Source organism: Procambarus clarkii, chromosome 8, assembly GCF_040958095.1.
Source record: "Procambarus clarkii isolate CNS0578487 chromosome 8, FALCON_Pclarkii_2.0, whole genome shotgun sequence".
Classification (NCBI taxonomy): domain Eukaryota; kingdom Metazoa; phylum Arthropoda; class Malacostraca; order Decapoda; family Cambaridae; genus Procambarus; species Procambarus clarkii.
In genome coordinates, this window is record NC_091157.1 from 44,355,883 (window position 1) to 44,373,912 (window position 18,030).

The 18,030-nt window shown below is 45.4% G+C and overlaps 1 protein-coding gene across 7 annotated transcripts in view; it reads right to left on the reverse strand.

Annotated features, from left to right (window-relative positions):
• Positions 1–18,030, reverse strand: part of LOC123759646 (adenylate cyclase type 1) — a gene marked incomplete at its 5' end in the record, with an annotated part of 300,312 nt that overhangs the window by 86,951 nt on the left and 195,331 nt on the right. For 6 of the 7 annotated variants that reach the window (XM_069317785.1, XM_069317786.1, XM_069317792.1 and 3 more), the window contains 1 exon segment: positions 7,169–7,294. In XM_069317785.1, the coding sequence (XP_069173886.1) occupies positions 7,169–7,294 (126 nt within the window). 7 annotated transcript variants of the gene reach the window in all.

Genomic DNA, 18,030 nt, shown 5'->3' on the forward strand with positions numbered 1-18,030 from the left:
ACCTCTTATGTGGAACTCTGTCGAAAGCCTTTTTTAGGTCCAGATAGATGCAGTCAACCCAACCATCTCTTTCCTGTAATATCTCTGTGGCTCGATCATAGAAACTGAGTAAATTCGATACACAGGATCTTCCAGATCGAAAACCATACTGTCTGTCTGATATTATATCATTTCTCTCCAGGTGTTCTACCCATTTAGTTTTGATTAGCTTTTCCAATACTTTCACTATTACACTTGTCAATGATACAGGTCTATAATTGAGGGGGTCTTCCCTGCTGCCACTTTTGTAGATTGGAACTATGTTAGCCTGTTTCCACACGTCTGCTACGATTCCTGTACACAGGGATGCCTGAAAGATCAGGTGAAGTGGAATGCTGAGCTCAGATGCACATTCTCTCAGAACCCATGGTGAAACGCCATCTGGGCCAGCTGCTTTGTTCTTCCCGAGCTCCTTTAGCATATTTTCCACTTCATCTCTAGACACCTCTATCCGCTCTATGTTGTTCTCTGGAATTCTTAGTGTGTCTGGTTCTCTGAAGATTTCATTTTGTACAAACACACTTTGAAACTTTTCATTTAATGTTTCACACATTTCCTTTTCATTTTCCGTGAATCTGTTTCCCATTTTCAACCTCTGGATATTATCCTTTACCTGCAATTTGTTGTTTATGAATTTGAAGAATAGGCCCGGTTCTGTTTTACATTTATCTGCTATCCCTTTTTCAAAATTTCTTTCTGCCTCTCTCCTTACTGCTGTATAGTTGTTTCTCGCATCTTTGTATCGCTGGTATGTTTGGGGGTTTGGCCTCTTCCTATACTGATTCCATTTTTGTGTCTTTTGGTCTCTTGCCCTCTCACAATTTCTGTCGAACCAATCCTGTTTTCTGGCCCTGCATCTCTGTTTTGGTATGAATGTTTGTGTGCCTTCCTCGTATAGTTTATATAGTGTGTGTGTGTGTGTGTGTGTGTGTGTGTGTGTGTGTGTGTGTGTGTGTGTGTGTGTGTGTGTGTGTGTGTGTGTGTGTGTGTGTGTGTGTGTGGAGGAGAGAAAAAAAAATAGTAGTTAGTAATCAGTTGATTGACAGTTGAGAGGCAGGCCGAAAGAGTAAAGCTCAACCCCCGAGCCCAATAGGTTCAGGAACCTGTACACATGTTGATTGACGGTTGAGAGGCGGGACCAAAGAGCCAGAGCTCAACCTCTGCAAGCACAATTAGGTGAGTACATACATACATTTCAATAATTTTCATTCATTCATTTTCATTCATCCATTATCATTCATCATGCCACCATCAGAGAAGGCAACCAGAAAGTCAACAAGTCAAAACAAATCACTGCTGGCTTCAATAAAGATTGCAGTCTGTATTGCGAAAGAACTCCCCAAACTATGTAAACAAATGATCGAATTCTCATGAAACTATCACAAGCTTTTTCGCCCCACCTATGCCACTCATTTGGGGGAAGGAGGGAGACGGCTGATAATTGCAACAGGTTGCCTGTGTCTTTCCATCAAATGAGCTGCCTGTCTGGGTGTGACTCCTAGGTAGCCAGGGGTCTATCTGTGATAGGTGGGATTTAACTCTTGGCCTTTCCTTATAAATCGAACTTATGTACCATGAGAGAGAGGATCCTTGCTCCACCAGAGAGGATTCAACAGTAGCAGGCCAGAGTCTATACAGGTCTGTCCAGGCCAGCGGGAGACCTTGACCGAGACCCTCCCTCTTCTCTAATCAACTTACTGAAAGACCTTTGTGAGTTTGGATGCGAGGTAACGTGTTTTGTGATGCTGAATTATATTTTGAGAAATTTCAGGGGCAGTCATCTGTACTGGTCTCAATTTTCTGTATTCAGTGACTCAGATTCTAAATCAGTATTGATAAGTCAAAGGCAAATAATTGTCCATACATATTATTGAATCATGAATGTATATAATAAATAATGAATAAATTCTTAAGTTAGTTTTAATTGCCTTTAAGTCTGAAAACCAAATATTTTTTATTCATTTCTTGACATGCAAAGTGAAAACTAGAGTGAAGAGCACTCTGAAGATTACTAAAGACTAAGACTTGGTAATTGACTTTCCTATCATCATGCTTGCAGTTGCTACCTGTTTACATTTATAATAGCTGTTGAAAACAGACTGAGTTCCAGTCCTTATCTTGTAAATTCTGGTATATGAATGGATGGTGACAGCTCAATCTTTCAACTCATTATACCTATTAGCTCTTTTCCCCTATATCCCTTTTACTCTCTGAACTGATCCAAACTGATATGTGCTATATTAGTTTGGGGTCGTCAGTCACAGGAGTTCTTATTCCTATCGGGAACCAAGAGCCAAAACCTGGTCCCTTCAGAGAGGCACAGGGAGCAATGGCCTATGAGAACTTTACATTTCAAGTAGGCTCACCCAGAAAATGGCATTTCATTACATTCAACGTTGGTTTTCTGTGGGGAGCCCTGTCAGCTTCCTGAAGCAAACTACCCAAAGATAAGTAAATGGAGAGACTTACCCGGGAGGCGGCAGTACCGCTGGTCTCAAGACGAAGAAGAGAGACACCCCAAAGCCCCACGCAGTTGGAAAGGAACCGAAATGTCCACTAGATGCCTGGCGGCCAGGACCCTGTTCGAAAGAGCGTCCACCATCACAGAACCAGTGGCCTGCAGACAACAACAAAGCCACCACCGAACAGAACACGTGATGAACCCCCGGCCAAACCAATCAAGCATCCACAACCAACAGACCCCTCCGGAAGCCTACCGATTCATTTTTCACCAGAAAAGAAGCACGAGGCTGCAAATGAACCAAACAACCACCTGGAACTAAACCCTCCGTCGTTGGAGGAGAGCATGATGCTCCCAAACTCGACCCCCAGAGACCAACATATACAAGGCCTTCCAAAACAATCCCGAACTGATGGACCCATAACAAAGCGAGGAGAAGGAAGAAAGAAAAGGAAAAACACTGTTTAAAGATCAAGAAGGCTCAAGCAGTGCATAAGTAGGCTGAAGGTTAAAAAATGCACATGAAAGCTTGTGGAACGTAGCAGAAGTCACATCAACCCTGAACGCAAGCTGGAGCGTCTCCGACGATGCTGCGTGATAAGAAGTAACAGTACTAGGCATGAGATGCCGATCCAGAAAAAGCCAAGAGAGAACAAATCAACCCGGTCCGAAATCAACGAAAACCTTCGAAGAGGAAAACAGTGACGGAAAGACCGCCAAGAAACTTCATACTGTCACTGGGAAAAAGACCACAGGTGGGACACCATCAAAAAAGTCACCTGATCACTATATAAATTGGGATACACATGAAGTTACAAAGACCAGACCCATAGTGTGAAGCAGTAAGGTGAACCATTGAGAGGGACCTCACTGGTCCGATCTGCTGGTAGAGGTAGAACCGCAGAAAAATGCCTAGGCTTGGACACTGAGCAAGCAGTACAGTACCTGAAACCAAGGCTGGGCCGGCCACCATCACCCCAGGTGATGGTGAAGCCAGGAGAATCACCCCTCCCATGATCGGATTACAAGTGATCTGGACCAAGATTGCTTGGAAGCAACAGCTGAACTGGAAAAGAGACATTCAGGAAACCCCCCACCTCAACCAATCCTTTCAAAAAGCTTTACCACGTTGGCCTCTCAGTTGAAGAACGGCGCCATGTACAATAGGAGACACCAAGACCACGCTGACGCAAAGAGGTCCACCTCCAGGCACCCATACTTCTGGCAAAACCAGAGGAAGGTGGCCAGTTGCAGCAACTCAAACTATATAGCAAAATCCTTGCCAAAAATATAAACAGCAAATCCGCTGATCTGAGAGGAAGGAACAGCAAGGGTACCAAAAGCACCAGAAAATAATGTGCAGTAAATGTATGATGAATCAAACGAAAAAGTTGTTATATTAATACATATTTTTCTCCCAGAACAGAACGTCCAAGCAAAACATGGATGTACCCGGTGCGAGGGTGCGTAAATCACGCCAGCAAATACAGTAAAACTAATTCAGAAAGGGAAGGAATGGACAAAAACCCCCTTCCCTATAGCAACAACCCCTGTCCAGAAGGCACAAGGGCCCAATCAGGGGCAAAAGGAGCCCATGCGCTCCAAGCGGACTCCCCCAGAGCTCCAAGAACCTCTGCCCCGGGGCAGAGCCCTCTTCCACACCTACCACCCCTGAAGAAAAGGCAGCATCCAGGGTAAAAGCTTCCAAGAAGGGAGTCTACTGGGTTGACCCAGAAGCCTTGGCGGCAAAATCGGACTCGACTACCTTTGTGCCAGAATCAAAAGAGGTAACCCCTGAAGCCACCCGAGCCTCATCCTGAGGTAAACCCCGCCCTGACTCCGAAACCCTCAGGCGTTTGGGAGCTGGGGAGGAAAGGAGCAGGATGAACCTGCTTCCTTCCCACCTGTGAAGGAAGCAGGGGGCACAGATGAAACCAAGATCAAAGTAACCAACGCCCACAAATCCTGGTCCACAAAACCCAAGCAGGGCAACTTCGGGGCATCCAACCAGGCAGCCAACCAGGATCATTGCAGTAGGGAGACTCAAACATGCAATGAACTTTGAGATCAACAGACAAGGAATGAATGTGGAGAACAAGGCCTGCAAGACTTCGGGTCGGTGGTGTCCCCAACCTGACAGGCAGCCTAATGGAGGTAGTAATGGTGATCGTTTTCCTGAGGCAGGGGCAATGAACAACCTTCGACTTTGCAGAAGGTGAGAGTGGGCTCAGAAGAAGTAGCCATTATACGACCGAGCCCACAGGAGTTTTCCAGGGCCCGTAGGGTGAATTAGCTCTATGGGATGCCCAGGCACTAGGGGCTAGCTAAGCCGGTAGAACCCTGTCATGTAGCAGGCAAACTGACCAGCAGTAGCAGCTGTGAAACATAGGGGAAAACAGAGGAGGACTATCAACACAACCTAGGTATGCCTAATAAGAAGCTAAGCAGACCACCTCCATCTAAACAAGGTGAGAACGCCAGTGAATAAAAATAAAATAAAAACAAAACCCCCAAAGACATACAACAAACAAACTGGCAGTCAGAGAGAACCATCAGCCGCTGCGTTGAAGTAAATCTTGCTGCACCAACAGCAGTGCCCCCCACCCAGCCAATAACACTTCCTTACCTGGGGCAAGATGGAAAGCCCTAGATCCCTGACGTACCCAAGGGTGAAGACAACATCAAGCAATGAAGTCCTCATCCCGGGAGTGATTCCCAAACTCCCAAGGGAAGGTCACCCTGAGACAAGGGCAGTACTGTACTCAGAGCACCTAGAGAAAGTCATTCTAGGCACATGTTGCTCCTGTACACTAACACACCTGGCCACCACACCAACACACAGCTGGAAACACAACACAGGGCAAAAGTCCAGAGCAGTAACTTTAGGCCAGAAATGACTGATCTGACCACAAGTACATCAGATCAAGAACTGGAGTGGTGAGCTGCCCGCTCTTAGGGGAGCCAGCAGCTAGGCTGCAAAATAACTAAATGAGTTATTTTGATCTTTTGGGATGTAGATTGCCCAGGTTAACCACACAGTGGTCTGTTTTGATTCGCCTCCCTTTCTGGGTCCTTCCCCGGTCGATGGCAATTATAACATACGTTAAATGTACAGAGTTCATAGGCTATTGCTCCCTGTGCCTTTCTGAGGGGACCAGGTTCTGGCTTGTGGTTCCCGGTAGGCAGGCATAAGAACACCTGTGACTGATGACCCCAAACTAAAATAGCACATATCAGTTCAGATAGCTTCAGGGAGTAGACAGGGCTCCCCACAGAAAAACCAGCCCACCCCAACCACAAACCCCTGCAAAGGCACTGAGACATATGCACTGCACCCAAGGCAAGGCCCTTCAATAGGAGGAGACCCCCCAAGAGGCAAACTCCTGAACCAATGCCAAGGGCAAAATCAGTGATAACCCAACCTGTCCTCTTATAAATTACGTCTGAATTTGTCATTTTTCCCGTATGGCCAAAAATGGATGTAATTTGAAAATGAACAAAATTGATATTAAATTTTGGATTTTTTTTCCAAAACAGCAAGTTAAGTGTCCTCTGGTAGGTTAGGAGGGCAGGAAATTCTCCTAAGGTTTCAAAACATGAAAAACGTTAAATGAAAGTTCTCTCTCCTAACCTAACCGAGTAAGTCAAAAGAGACAAACAGAAAACGAGACAGTACATCACTTTCGTGAGCTGATTTAATTTCAAATTAAGTCTATGTTAGGCCATAGCGTGCATACGCGCAAAAAGCGACATTTTTAAGAGGATGGGTTGGATAACCAGAGAAAACAACTATGGCCAAATGTTGCAGAGGCAAACAAGAAATCTACCTTTCTGGTGGCATTTGCTTTGGTTCTGTGATGATCTTGTATTCCAAGATTTCCCATGCCTTTTTTTTCTTTCTTTTTTTTTGAGGGGTGCAGATTTTGGTCTTGGTCTCCAGTCAATGCTCTTAGCTTGCTATGAGCCTACTGGAGTATCCAAGATTTTAAGTTAAACAGGTGGGTAGTTTGGAGTGCCACTGAGGAAAAAGCCTTCCCAGGAAAGGAGCTTATCCCATATAAAAGATTATAAAAATTTGAGAAAATAGATGGGGAAGACTAACAAACTAACAGTAAGTAATCAAGGAAACACAGGTGTGTTCTTAATGAGGAGAGAAGCAGATGGGTAGAAAAGGCTTCAAGAGAAAGCAGAATGTACCAAAAGCACTGGAAAACAAAAACATATTTATGATAAATTAGTTAAAGATGAGACACCACAATCAATAGCTCTATTTCAGTAACTATAAATACGTAGTCACACATTTGGTCTCTGAACCACATACAATATATCTACTCCTCTCATTCTCTCTCATGCACACAATTTAACAAATACACATGCAAATACAGATACTTATCTTTTTCACTTTTATAAAATAATTAAAAGAAAAGTTTAACTGAACATTACAAACACATAACTGCACAATAATACAGATAATCAAACCTTATTCTGAAGCAAGGCAATATCTCAAGCCATATGCATTATTTAAAGTCCAGTTACCAAATAAAACTTACATGAAAAGTCCCAAAAAGTACTATGTATGTGTAATAAAATAAATAAATTATGTAACAAATATCCTACACAGATGACATGAGGATTGTTGCAAACATGCACAGTGTGGTAACATCTTACCATTGTGGGTGTGGTAGTGGCGGTGGCGTGGACCTAGGGAGGAGTGGGGGGAGTGCAGTGTCCCACCACACCGCCCAACCACACAATACGCTGGCCACATGGGCCAACCACACCCATGATCCGGGGCTAGTAGGGGACATGCCAGGGGGGCGGGGGGGTTACTTAGGGACAAGGAAGATAGGGAATCATGTATATCAACCAACAGGACCAAGTAATGGCCTTGCTAGATTGCAACTAGTAGTAGAAACAAAGAACTTGCACAGAGTTACAGAGGTAGTGGGCATAGTTGTTTTAGTTAGGTTTAAAAACTAAATAAATTTGGGTCTATTAAATGAGGAATACTTAAACCTGTCTTATGAATTACTTTCCAGTTTTTTGGGGATAACCAATGTTTACAAGTATAAGTTTGAAAATATGTAACTAATGCCATTACTAGATCATCTATCTTTTCTTAATACACCAATCAAAACAATCTAAGAAAATAGTGTGAGCATAAGCATGAAATATATTATATAATCAAAAAAATTCCTCATTACTTCTTATAAAAGTTTTTCACCATCCTATTTACAAACTCTACTGTACTACTGGAAAGCAGCACAGACAAGAGGCAGGCTTAGTGGCTGACCATAAACTTCCCGATTCTCATCTCACCAGCCATGCATATCTCATATCTTCTGGCTCACAACCACACAAGGTGGAATATCTAAACATCAAGACAATGGTCATCGATAATCTTATGATACCTGAATAGTTTGGAGATACATTCCTAAATATGGAGATTTTCATCAAGAATCATCATAGCCTTGTTCTGTGGCAACAGGTTGGAAAGCAATTTACTAATAACAGCTATTTATAGTGTGAGAGTTGTGTGGAAGGTAAAGTTGTATGGAAGTTCTACATACAAGTGGTCAAATTTATGAAGAACTATGTATAATTATACATTCTTATGATTTCTTTGTTTTTAGGTTTCCTTTTTTGTAACAAAATGATTTATATAAGTTCACGCAAATAGTGTTTTTAAGAATGATTTTCAAAATGGATAAAATATAAATACAAGCTACAAATCTATTAAGCATCAATGACATTTATTTAATACCAAATACTGTACAGGAACTGTAAAATATATTAAGTTTGAAAATAATTGAATACTGTAACTGAATATTGCTGCTTTAATCATTAATAAATTTAAATAATTATTGAATTAAATTGCATGTACAGTACGTTAAAACTTATAAAAAAAAACAGCGTTGAATGTAATGAAACACCATTTTCTGGGTGAGACCCGAAGGTTCCCCGGAGCTATACAGGGCTGATGTGTACATATTAGACTGTGGCAACAGTTAATCGATGGAGTTCTAGGCTTACCGGGGACCAGCGCCAGAACCTGGCCCCCTAGAGAGGCACGAGGAGCAATGGCCTATAGACACCCCCTATGTAGTTGGAAGCAGTTTATATCTACCATCTACCTGGTCAGGTACCCAGAAAGGTAGGAATCCCAAAATAAACTACAACTGGTGAAAAATTGCTAACCGAAAGCCGAACGAGCAAACAGAACTCCCCCAATCAGAAAACAAGCATGACATCACAGCCGCCGTGCTGCTGTCTGCACATGTCCCCACCTCCCTGGGAAGGAGAGGAGGGGTCCAAACCTCCCAAGCTGGCTACCCAACCCCAGTTCAGAGGTCGAGTATCAAAAATGCGAAAAAAAAAAAAGGAGGGAGGCAGGGATGCCAGGGAGCCTCCCGGTCTCACCTGGAAAATGGTGTTTCATTACATTCAACGCTGGTTTTCTGTGAAGAGCCCCTCTGGCTCCCCGGAACTACCTAACCAAAGATAAAGGAAGAGAGGGACTTTCCTGGAAGGCAGCCGCCACTCGCTCCTCAACTCGAAATCGAACCTGCGACCTAAGGCTACACACGCCCAAGAAGGGCCAGGAACATTAACAAGGTACCATGTGGCCAGGATCCTGTTTGACCTCCAAAAGCCCCATGCCGAATTTTAGCCCAGGACATAGTACCAAAAACAGTAGCCAAAGCAGCAAACTTACGAACATAGTGAGCACTGGGAAAGACCACAGGCTGGCTGGACTGAATAATCCTGCAAATGACCTGGGAGACCCGCAGACTGGAACAGGGAAGAGGGAACCCGGGTCAACCCAAAGAGCGTCCCCCTGCCACAGAGGCTGTGGTGTACAAATAACGGAGAAAAGTAGCATCCGGACACAAAACATGATACATCCCCAGCCGAACCAACCAAGCATCAACAACCCAAGGACCCCTCCGGAAAGCAGCAGTCTCATATTTCGCCAAAAATGAAGGAAATGGCTGCAAACAAACAAACTGACCACCAGGACCGAAAGAGCAGAACCCCCTCTGCCGGAGGAGAGCATGAAGCTTCCCAACCAGACCCAAAAAACAATGCCAACAAGAAAAGAGCCTTAGAAAAGCAGTCCAGAACTGAAAGGGCCACCACAAACCGATGAAAAGAGAAAAGAGAGCACCCAGTCCAAAGACCAGGACAGCTTAGGCGGCGCACGAGTAGGTCGGAAATGAAACAACGCCCGAGAAAGCTTGCAGAACGGAGCAGAAGTGACATCTGTTACGTACCCCTATTGGATACGTATATAAATACTGTCTCCACTCGATCATCCGGACTATATGGGAAGGACCCCCAGCCGGATTATCACATTTTTCAGATAATGGTACTTTTTCACCTACGAGTCCAAAAGTGACCATTTCCAACTATTTTTATACTACAAACAACATAATTTAAATTGCCTTGCCACATAAAATTATTAAATATTCAACTAGAAACCTCAACTTACCTTGTTGGTGTTCGTCTTCTTGATTGATGCCACACATCTTGAAGTTAAGAATTCTTAACACTTTACGTAACCTATACTAACACAACACTAAAATTAACACTTAAAATTACTGTACAGTTCATTAAGCAAAGTTAGTTTTGACTGCCAGCTGCTGAAGCCTCACTGGTTAAAGGCATTTGGGTTGCCTGTGAGGCCTCACTTGTTGAAGGCGCTTGCTTGTGCCTCACTTGTTGAAGCGCTTGCATGCCCTCACTTGTTGAAGGCGCTTGGCTTGCCTGTGACGCCTCACTTGTTGAAGGCATTTGGCTTGCCTGTGATGTCTCGCTTGTTAAAGGCGTTTGCTTACGCCTCACTTGTTGAAGGCTCTTGGCTTGCCTGTGGCGCCTCACTTGCTGAAGGCGCTTGGCTTGCCTGTGGCGCCTCACTTGTTTAAAATGCTTGGCTTGCCTGTGGCGCCTCACTTGTTTAAAGTGCTTGGCTTGCCTGTAACGCCTCACTTGTTTAAAGTGCTTGGCTTGCCTGTGGCGCCTCACTTGTTTAAAGTGCTTGGCTTGCCTGTAACGCCTCACTTGTTGAAGGCGTTTGGCTTGCCTGTGGCGCCTCACTTGTTGAAGGCATTTGGCTGCCTGTGACGCCTCACTGGTTGAACAACACGTAACTTGTCTTTAATTGCTAGGACAACCTTCTTCCTCTTAACACCTCCAGAAAGATTGATGCTGCTACCTGACAGTCTTGACCAAAAATGTTTAAAGTTACTGTGAAAATAAAAAAGATATTTAAAAAAATATTTCACTAATGGAGCAGCACTGTGACGCCGCACTGGTTGAGGTGTATAACAGTAACTTGTCTTTAATTGTTAGGACAACTTTCTTCCTCTTAACATCTTCAGAATGATTGATGCTGCTACCAGACATAGTCTTGGCCAAAAATGTTCAAAGTTACTATGAAAATAAAAAAGTTATTTAAAAAAGTATTTCACTAATGGCGCAGCACTGTGTATACCACGAGGGATGGACGCACATGGGTGGACCAGTGTTGGATGGGTCCACTTGGGGTGGGGCAGCTATAGCACGTTATGTAGGCCGCCAAGAGGAAAAAAATCTCTCAATATTTTTTAAGGAAACTTCAGACTGTGCACATTGCTTTTAGGAAACTTATTTATTTGTTATTACGTAATTACTTATTTAATTTGTTTTTGGCTATGATTAATTGTTCTAAAATTAATGGTAATTCTTGTACCCAGGTGGTCTCTCCCGACGCTCCCCTCCCACCCTCCCGACACCATCCACCCACCCCACCCCCTCCTCTACCATGCGTCTAGAGCCACAGACGGGATTAATACGGTATTGCTGAATTTTCATCCGGCCAAACCAGCTTTTATCCGGTTCCTGTGGCCATTTTGGCCGGATATTGTGATAACTTTATCCGATCACGATTTTGGCCGTATAAGGGCGTTTTCCGGATGTTTGAATCCCGGATAATCGCGGGGTTACAGTATTAAATAATTACTATTTCCATTCATCATTACTTGTATGTGCTGATATGTTATATTGTGGTAATGATCAGTGGGTGAACCAAACCGTGGGAAACCGTTATGATTTTTTTTTTTGTGTGGTGGTCAGCGAGTCAGCTTCCCGTGAGAAAGTTATATTTTGTACTGATCAGCTGGTGGCAACACCATGTGAAACCGTTATTATTTGTTCATCTAGACGGCAATATTGTGGGATACTACTCCCTGCTATGTCGGGCAGTTCCCAGCAATTTCACTATTTTATAATTATATAACTAGTATATTAATAACTACATTACTTCTGTTTATGCATGTAAATCTGATCATTCCTTAATTTAGTTAATTAATTCCAATTATATGGCTTCATTTAAGTAAAATTTATATTAATTAAAAACTGTCACTCAAAATGTCGTACAGAAGCGAGATCGGCTCCTGCCGTGAGAAAATTATTCAGTAACTGGACTCGGGAAGGATCACATCTAGGAGTCAAGTGCTGTTATATTATATCTTTTATGTTCTGTTGTAGTATGTTAGTCTATGGAGACAATTTTATTTTGATTTACATGTGATTGCCCATCTGTTGATTGATATATAATACTGATAATTAACCGAAATATATTTCTAATACACATTTATTTTTATATGTGGAATTACTTATTCCTAGGGGGTGATTAATTTTAATTCTTGCCTGTACAAACCATGGAATTATACTGGTGACACACCTTGAGATTGCAGCATGGGTAAATGTCAATAGACTACAATATTTTGGTTGCTGTTACGTGTCACGAGCATTACTGTATGGTTTGTAACAACATCTACCCTGAACGCAAGCAGAAGTGGCTTTGCCAGCACCGCACAATACGAGGTGACAGTATTTGGCATAAGATGACAGTCCTGAAACAACCAAGAGAAAAAAAGGACAAAACATCCCGATGAGAAATCAAAAACAACCTACAAAAAGACAAAGTGCCAAAATGACCGCCTAGAAACTTCATACTGCCACCGATACAAAACTCACAGGTGCGATACCATCAACAAAGCCACCTGATCACCATACAAATGGTGATAAACCGTTATCAAAAAGACCAGATGCGAAGAACAGAGAAGACCAAACCAGCTATGTACTAGACTGGTCCGACCTGCTGGAAGAGGCAGAGCCGTGGGAAACGTCCTGGGTTCACACCAAGCAAGCAGAGCCTGGAACCAAGGCTGGGCCGGCAACCAAGGGGTCACGAGGACTACTCTCCCTTGGTAGGACTCCAACCAAGCCAGAACCCTAACCAATAGCTGGACAGGAGGGAAGAGGTATAGGTAACCCCACCTTGCCCAGTCCTGCCGAAAGGCATCCACTGTGACAGCCTCGCAGTCAGGGAAGTGCGCCACAGATCGGGAAACACAGGGACCACACTGGCACGTAGAGGTCCATGTTCAGGAGTCCGTACATCTGGCACAGCCAATGGAAGAAGTTGGCGTCAACCGTCCATTCCGTGGACAGAGGACTGAATCATGACAGGAAGTCTGCCAGGATGTTGGACACTCCCCGGATATGAACCGCACAGAGAGCCAAACCCCGAGAAGCCAGCAGACAAACCACTCGAAGAGACCAGCCCCAAAGAAGCAAGGACCAAAGAAAACCCCTGCTGTTCAGGCAATGAACCACCGGAGAACAGTTTGAATGGAACCTGGTGGTCAAACCCCGAGAGACACAAACTCTCCGAAGTGAAAGCCAAACCACCGTGAACTCCTGCACCATGCAGTGAGCCCGATGGAAGGACGAGCCCCACTGCCCCTTGTCGGCTTGGTGAGTACTGATCACAAAACCACAACCAAGATCCGACGCATCTGTGCACACATTGAGCAAGGCGTTCAGGTAAGCGCCAAGGCAATGAACCCCAAAAACTCCGAAAAGGAAGCCGGCGACGCAACAACCAACACCAGGGCCCCAGAATATGAATCAGGCAATCGCGAGAGAAGCGGAAGGGGCATTCCTGAAGAAAGCAGAACAGACACCGAAGCCAAATCCGACAGTTGTTAGACCAGTATGGTGAAGTTGAAACTCCCACACACCTGCTCAAGTAACCACCGAGTGACCCAGGACCCCCCTCTGCCCCAGAAACAGTCGAAGGTGGTGACCACGGCCGCAGCAATGCTTCCGGAGGAAGACACATGGAAGCGGTCCGAGAGTCCCAAACAAGACCCAGCCAGGTCCGAACCTGGGACGCAACCAGATGGGACTTCCGCTAGTTCACCAGGAACCCGAACCCCTAGCGAGCAGACAAGCTGACCGACTGGGAGTCCACTCCAGCCAGTCGTCGAGGTAGGCCAGGACCTGAGCCCCTAGCAAACACAGACGGGTCACCACGACCCGGGTAAGAAGCGCGAATACGCGAGGTGCCAGATTCAAGCCAAAAGGAAGACAACGAGAGCAGTAAGCCTGATGCCCCACCACGAAACCTAGCCAGTCCTAGAATGCCGGATGAACAGGGACGTGCCAATATGTATCCTTGAGGTCCAGGGATACCATTCAGACCCTTGGCTCCAAAAAAAGCCGGACTTGAGACAGAGTCGTGATCAAAAAGAAGGGGGCAAGGAATCCAGGGGTTCAGACAGGACAAGTCCAGAATGAACCTCAGATCAGCACAGTCCTGTTTCAGCACTGGAAATAGGCGGGAAACCAACCTGAGGGACTGGGTCGTTTCAACCACGCCCAAGTGCACCCACTCCAAGATGACCTGAAAAAGCGCAGGGGAAGAAGCGTGCCCCACCAGCCCCGAATCACCTCCCCCAAAGGGGAAGGAGCCACCCAACGCTACCACAGGCTGGATAACATGTCTGAAAATGCCCACAAATCGTGGGACCAAGCATGAGCCTACCAACCATCGACAGGGCAAACCGCAAAAGAGCCAAAGCCCTTTACGAGAAGTCGAATGCCGAACAGAGCGATCATAGCGCCGAACCAGACAATGCCGGCTCCGAAGGCAACATCGGGTTCATTCTCGATGCACAATCAATAATTCTGGGTTTGAATCCTTGGGGTGGAACAGAAATGATTGGGCACATTTCCTTTCACCTAATGGCTCTGTTCACCTAGCAGCAAGTAGGTACTCAGTAGTTAGTCAGCTTGTTGTGGGGTTGCATCCTGGGCGGGGTCAGTAATTCGTCCTGGGGGGGGGGGGGGATCTAGATAAAAGCCTAATGTATGTGAATACACTTTGGCTCCCTATCCTCCAACACAATGAATTATTAATTATTAATTATTATGAATTATAATTTGAAAATGCTATACAGTAGAGAAATGCCAAGGTATATGTTCTGAAATATTGTAGTACACGAGTTACTTTATTGTGAACATAACTAAAAATGAGCAAAGAATGTATTATTCAGTTGATCTCTTAAATAGCTAACTTTTTTTTTTTTTATCAAGTAATTGCTTTCAGCGACAAACAGAAATCTTCAACTATGATCACTTCATTGCTTTAGTCCACTTGTTAAATATGAAACAAAATATCCTTTCATAGATCAATGTGGTCACAGTTAAAATTAAATATAATCCTTGAAATTTAAAAGCCACAGACCATTCTCAAATGGTGGGGTAAATCCAGATCCAGAATATAAATCAATTGCAGAAACAGTCGTAAGTTACGACCTAACTCTGAAATTAGAGCAAATTTCTTCTTGCCCAGGAGTACTACCTCACTCAACAAGTAATGACTTGCAAGACAACGTGTGGAATTATCCGTTTTATGTTATGTTAGTTATGGATAGTTAAGATAGTAATAATTTTTTTTCCAATGTTTGCTTTTTATTGTTAATTTTTAAGAGAAAGCACACTAAGGAATTAGTGTGGAAAAAGCACACACACATTAAATAACTTTCCCTGGAAACATGTTATCGTTAAAATATACAACTGTATGTTTCAGAGAGAAGCACTAATACAAATGCTAAAAAACCAGCATTGAATGTAATGAAACATCATTTTCTGGGTAAGCCCCGGAGGCTTCCTGGAGCTATAGGACTGATATTAGCTATATTCTTCTTATTCTGGGGCTTCAGTCAATGGTGTCCTGCCTACCAGGGACCAGAGCCGGACCCCTGGCCCCCTCAGAGAGACAGGGAGCAATGGCTTAAGGAGAACCCCCCCCCAACTTGCATTTAGAGGTATTCCTTGTCTGCCATCAACTGGGGTTAGACACCCAGAAAGGTAGGCATCTCAAAACAAACCACACATTATAGGAAATTGCAAAAATCCCAAGACCGAACAGAGAAACAGAACTCCCCAAAGGAAATCAAAGGAAACAAGCAAACAAGCAATTGTCACTTACTGCCACTATGCTGCATGCCCACGCAGCCCTCCTCTCCCTGGGAGGGGAAGGGGAAGCCCCAGACCTACGTGCTGGCTACTCACACCTCAGTTCGGAGGCTGAGCATCAAAAACGAAACCGTCAACCGGAGTGAGGGAGAATGCCAGGGAGCCTCTGGGGCTCACCCAGAAAATGGCATTTCATTACATTCAATGCTGGTTTTCTGTGGGAAGCCACCTTCAGCTTCTTGGAGCTACATAACCAAAAATATGTAAAAGAGAGACTTACTCGGGAGGTGGCTACACCCCGTGGATCAATTTGAGGAGGACACAACTGGCTGCAAACTGTGACCCAAAGCCACGCACGAATGACTGGGACCGGGAATATTTACCAATTAACAGGTGGCTAGAACCCTGTTCGGCTCCAAAAACCCCCATGCCTGAATGTCAACCTAGGACATGTTGCCAAACACGGCAGTCAAGGCACCATACTTACAAACGTCATGGACACGAGGGTAGACTGCAGGCTGGCTAGACTTAATAATCCTGCAGACAACCTGAGAGACCCGAGTCCTCGAACAGGAAAATGGAAATCAGATCAACCCAAAGCATAGCCACAGAGGTTATCTTGAGATTTCGGGGCTTTTTAGTGTCCCTGCGGCCCGGTCCTCGACCAGCCCTCCACCCCCAGGAAGCAGCCCGTGACAGCTGACTAACACCCAGGTACCTAATTACTGCTAGGTAACAGGGGCATAGGGTGAAAGAAACTCTGCCCATTGTTTCTCGCCGGCGCCCGGGATCGAACCCGGCACAACAGGATCACAAGTCCAGCGTGCTGTCCTCTCGGCCGACCGGCTCCCGAGGTCAAGGCGAACAGGTAACAGCACAGAGCTGCAACCGGACACAACACATGATGCACCACTGGCCTGACCAACCAAGCATCAATAACTCATGGGACCCCTCCAGAAGCCCGCCGTCTCGTTCTTCACCAAAAAAGGAGGAGATAGCTGCAACCGAACAAAACGTCCACCAGTACCAAAAGAGCAGAAACCTCTGCGCCGGAGGAGAGCATTAAGCTCACCGACTCGACCCCCAAAGGCCAATGCCAACAGAAACAGAGCCTTCTGGAAGCAATTTCGAACCGAAGGGGCCACCATAAACCGAGGAAACGAGAGAAAATGTCCAACTCCAACCCTACTGGAAACAGGGCTGGACAGAGAAAACCCTGTCCAAGGACAAGAATGGCTCAGGCGGCACATGAGCAGGCCGGAGGGGAAACAAAACACGAGAAAGTTCACTGAATGCAAGCTGCAGAGGCTCTGCCAGTGCCAAACGATATAAGGAGAGTAAATGGCGAAAAGACCACCAAACGCCGCATACTGTCACCGAGATGAGAACCACAGGTGGGGACACCATGAGAGAAATCAACTGATCACCATACAAGTGGTGATACACCCGTGTCAAAAAGACCAGACGCGATGAGCGGAGGAGTAGATCGAACCAGCCACGCACTGAACTGGCCTGATCTGCTGGAAGAGGTGGAGCAGCGGAAAGGAAAACGCCCCGGTTTGAACCTCGAGCATGCAGCACCTGAAACTAAGGCTGGGCTGGCCACCATGGGACTATAAAGACGACTCTCCCATGAGAAGACTCCAGCCAAGCCAGAAACCGAAGCAACAGCTGAACCAGGGGAAGAGGTACAAGGAACTCCACCACGACTAGTTCTGCCGAAGAGTGTCCAGGAGGAGGAGCATAGGAACCACAACAGCAGGGGAAGGACCCAGGGGCACAGACTGAACCAAGGCCAAAGTGACCAAGGCCCCCCCCCCCCCCCCAAGTCCAACCCAACCAAAACGGCGCAGCCCCATACGGTGTTCAGCCTACAGGATATAAGCCAAAGCACCACAAACAGCAGGAAACACCACAAGGGCACAAACTCTAGCAAGAATCTGTGGCCAGAGTCGGCATCTGCCCCAGAGCGCTTCAGCCACAAACTGAGGTGTGAGTAGTCAGCGTGTAGGTCCTGGGCTACCCCCTCCTCCTCCCGGGGAGAGGAGGGCTGTGCGGACGGGACAAGCGGCGTGGCGGCAGTGAGTGACGATTGCTTGTTTGTTTGTTTCTTGTGTTTTCCTTTGGGGAGTTGTGTGTGTCTGTTCAGTCTTAAGATTTTTGCAATTTCCTACCATGTGAAGTTTGTTTTGAGATGCCTACCTTTCTGGGTGCCTAAC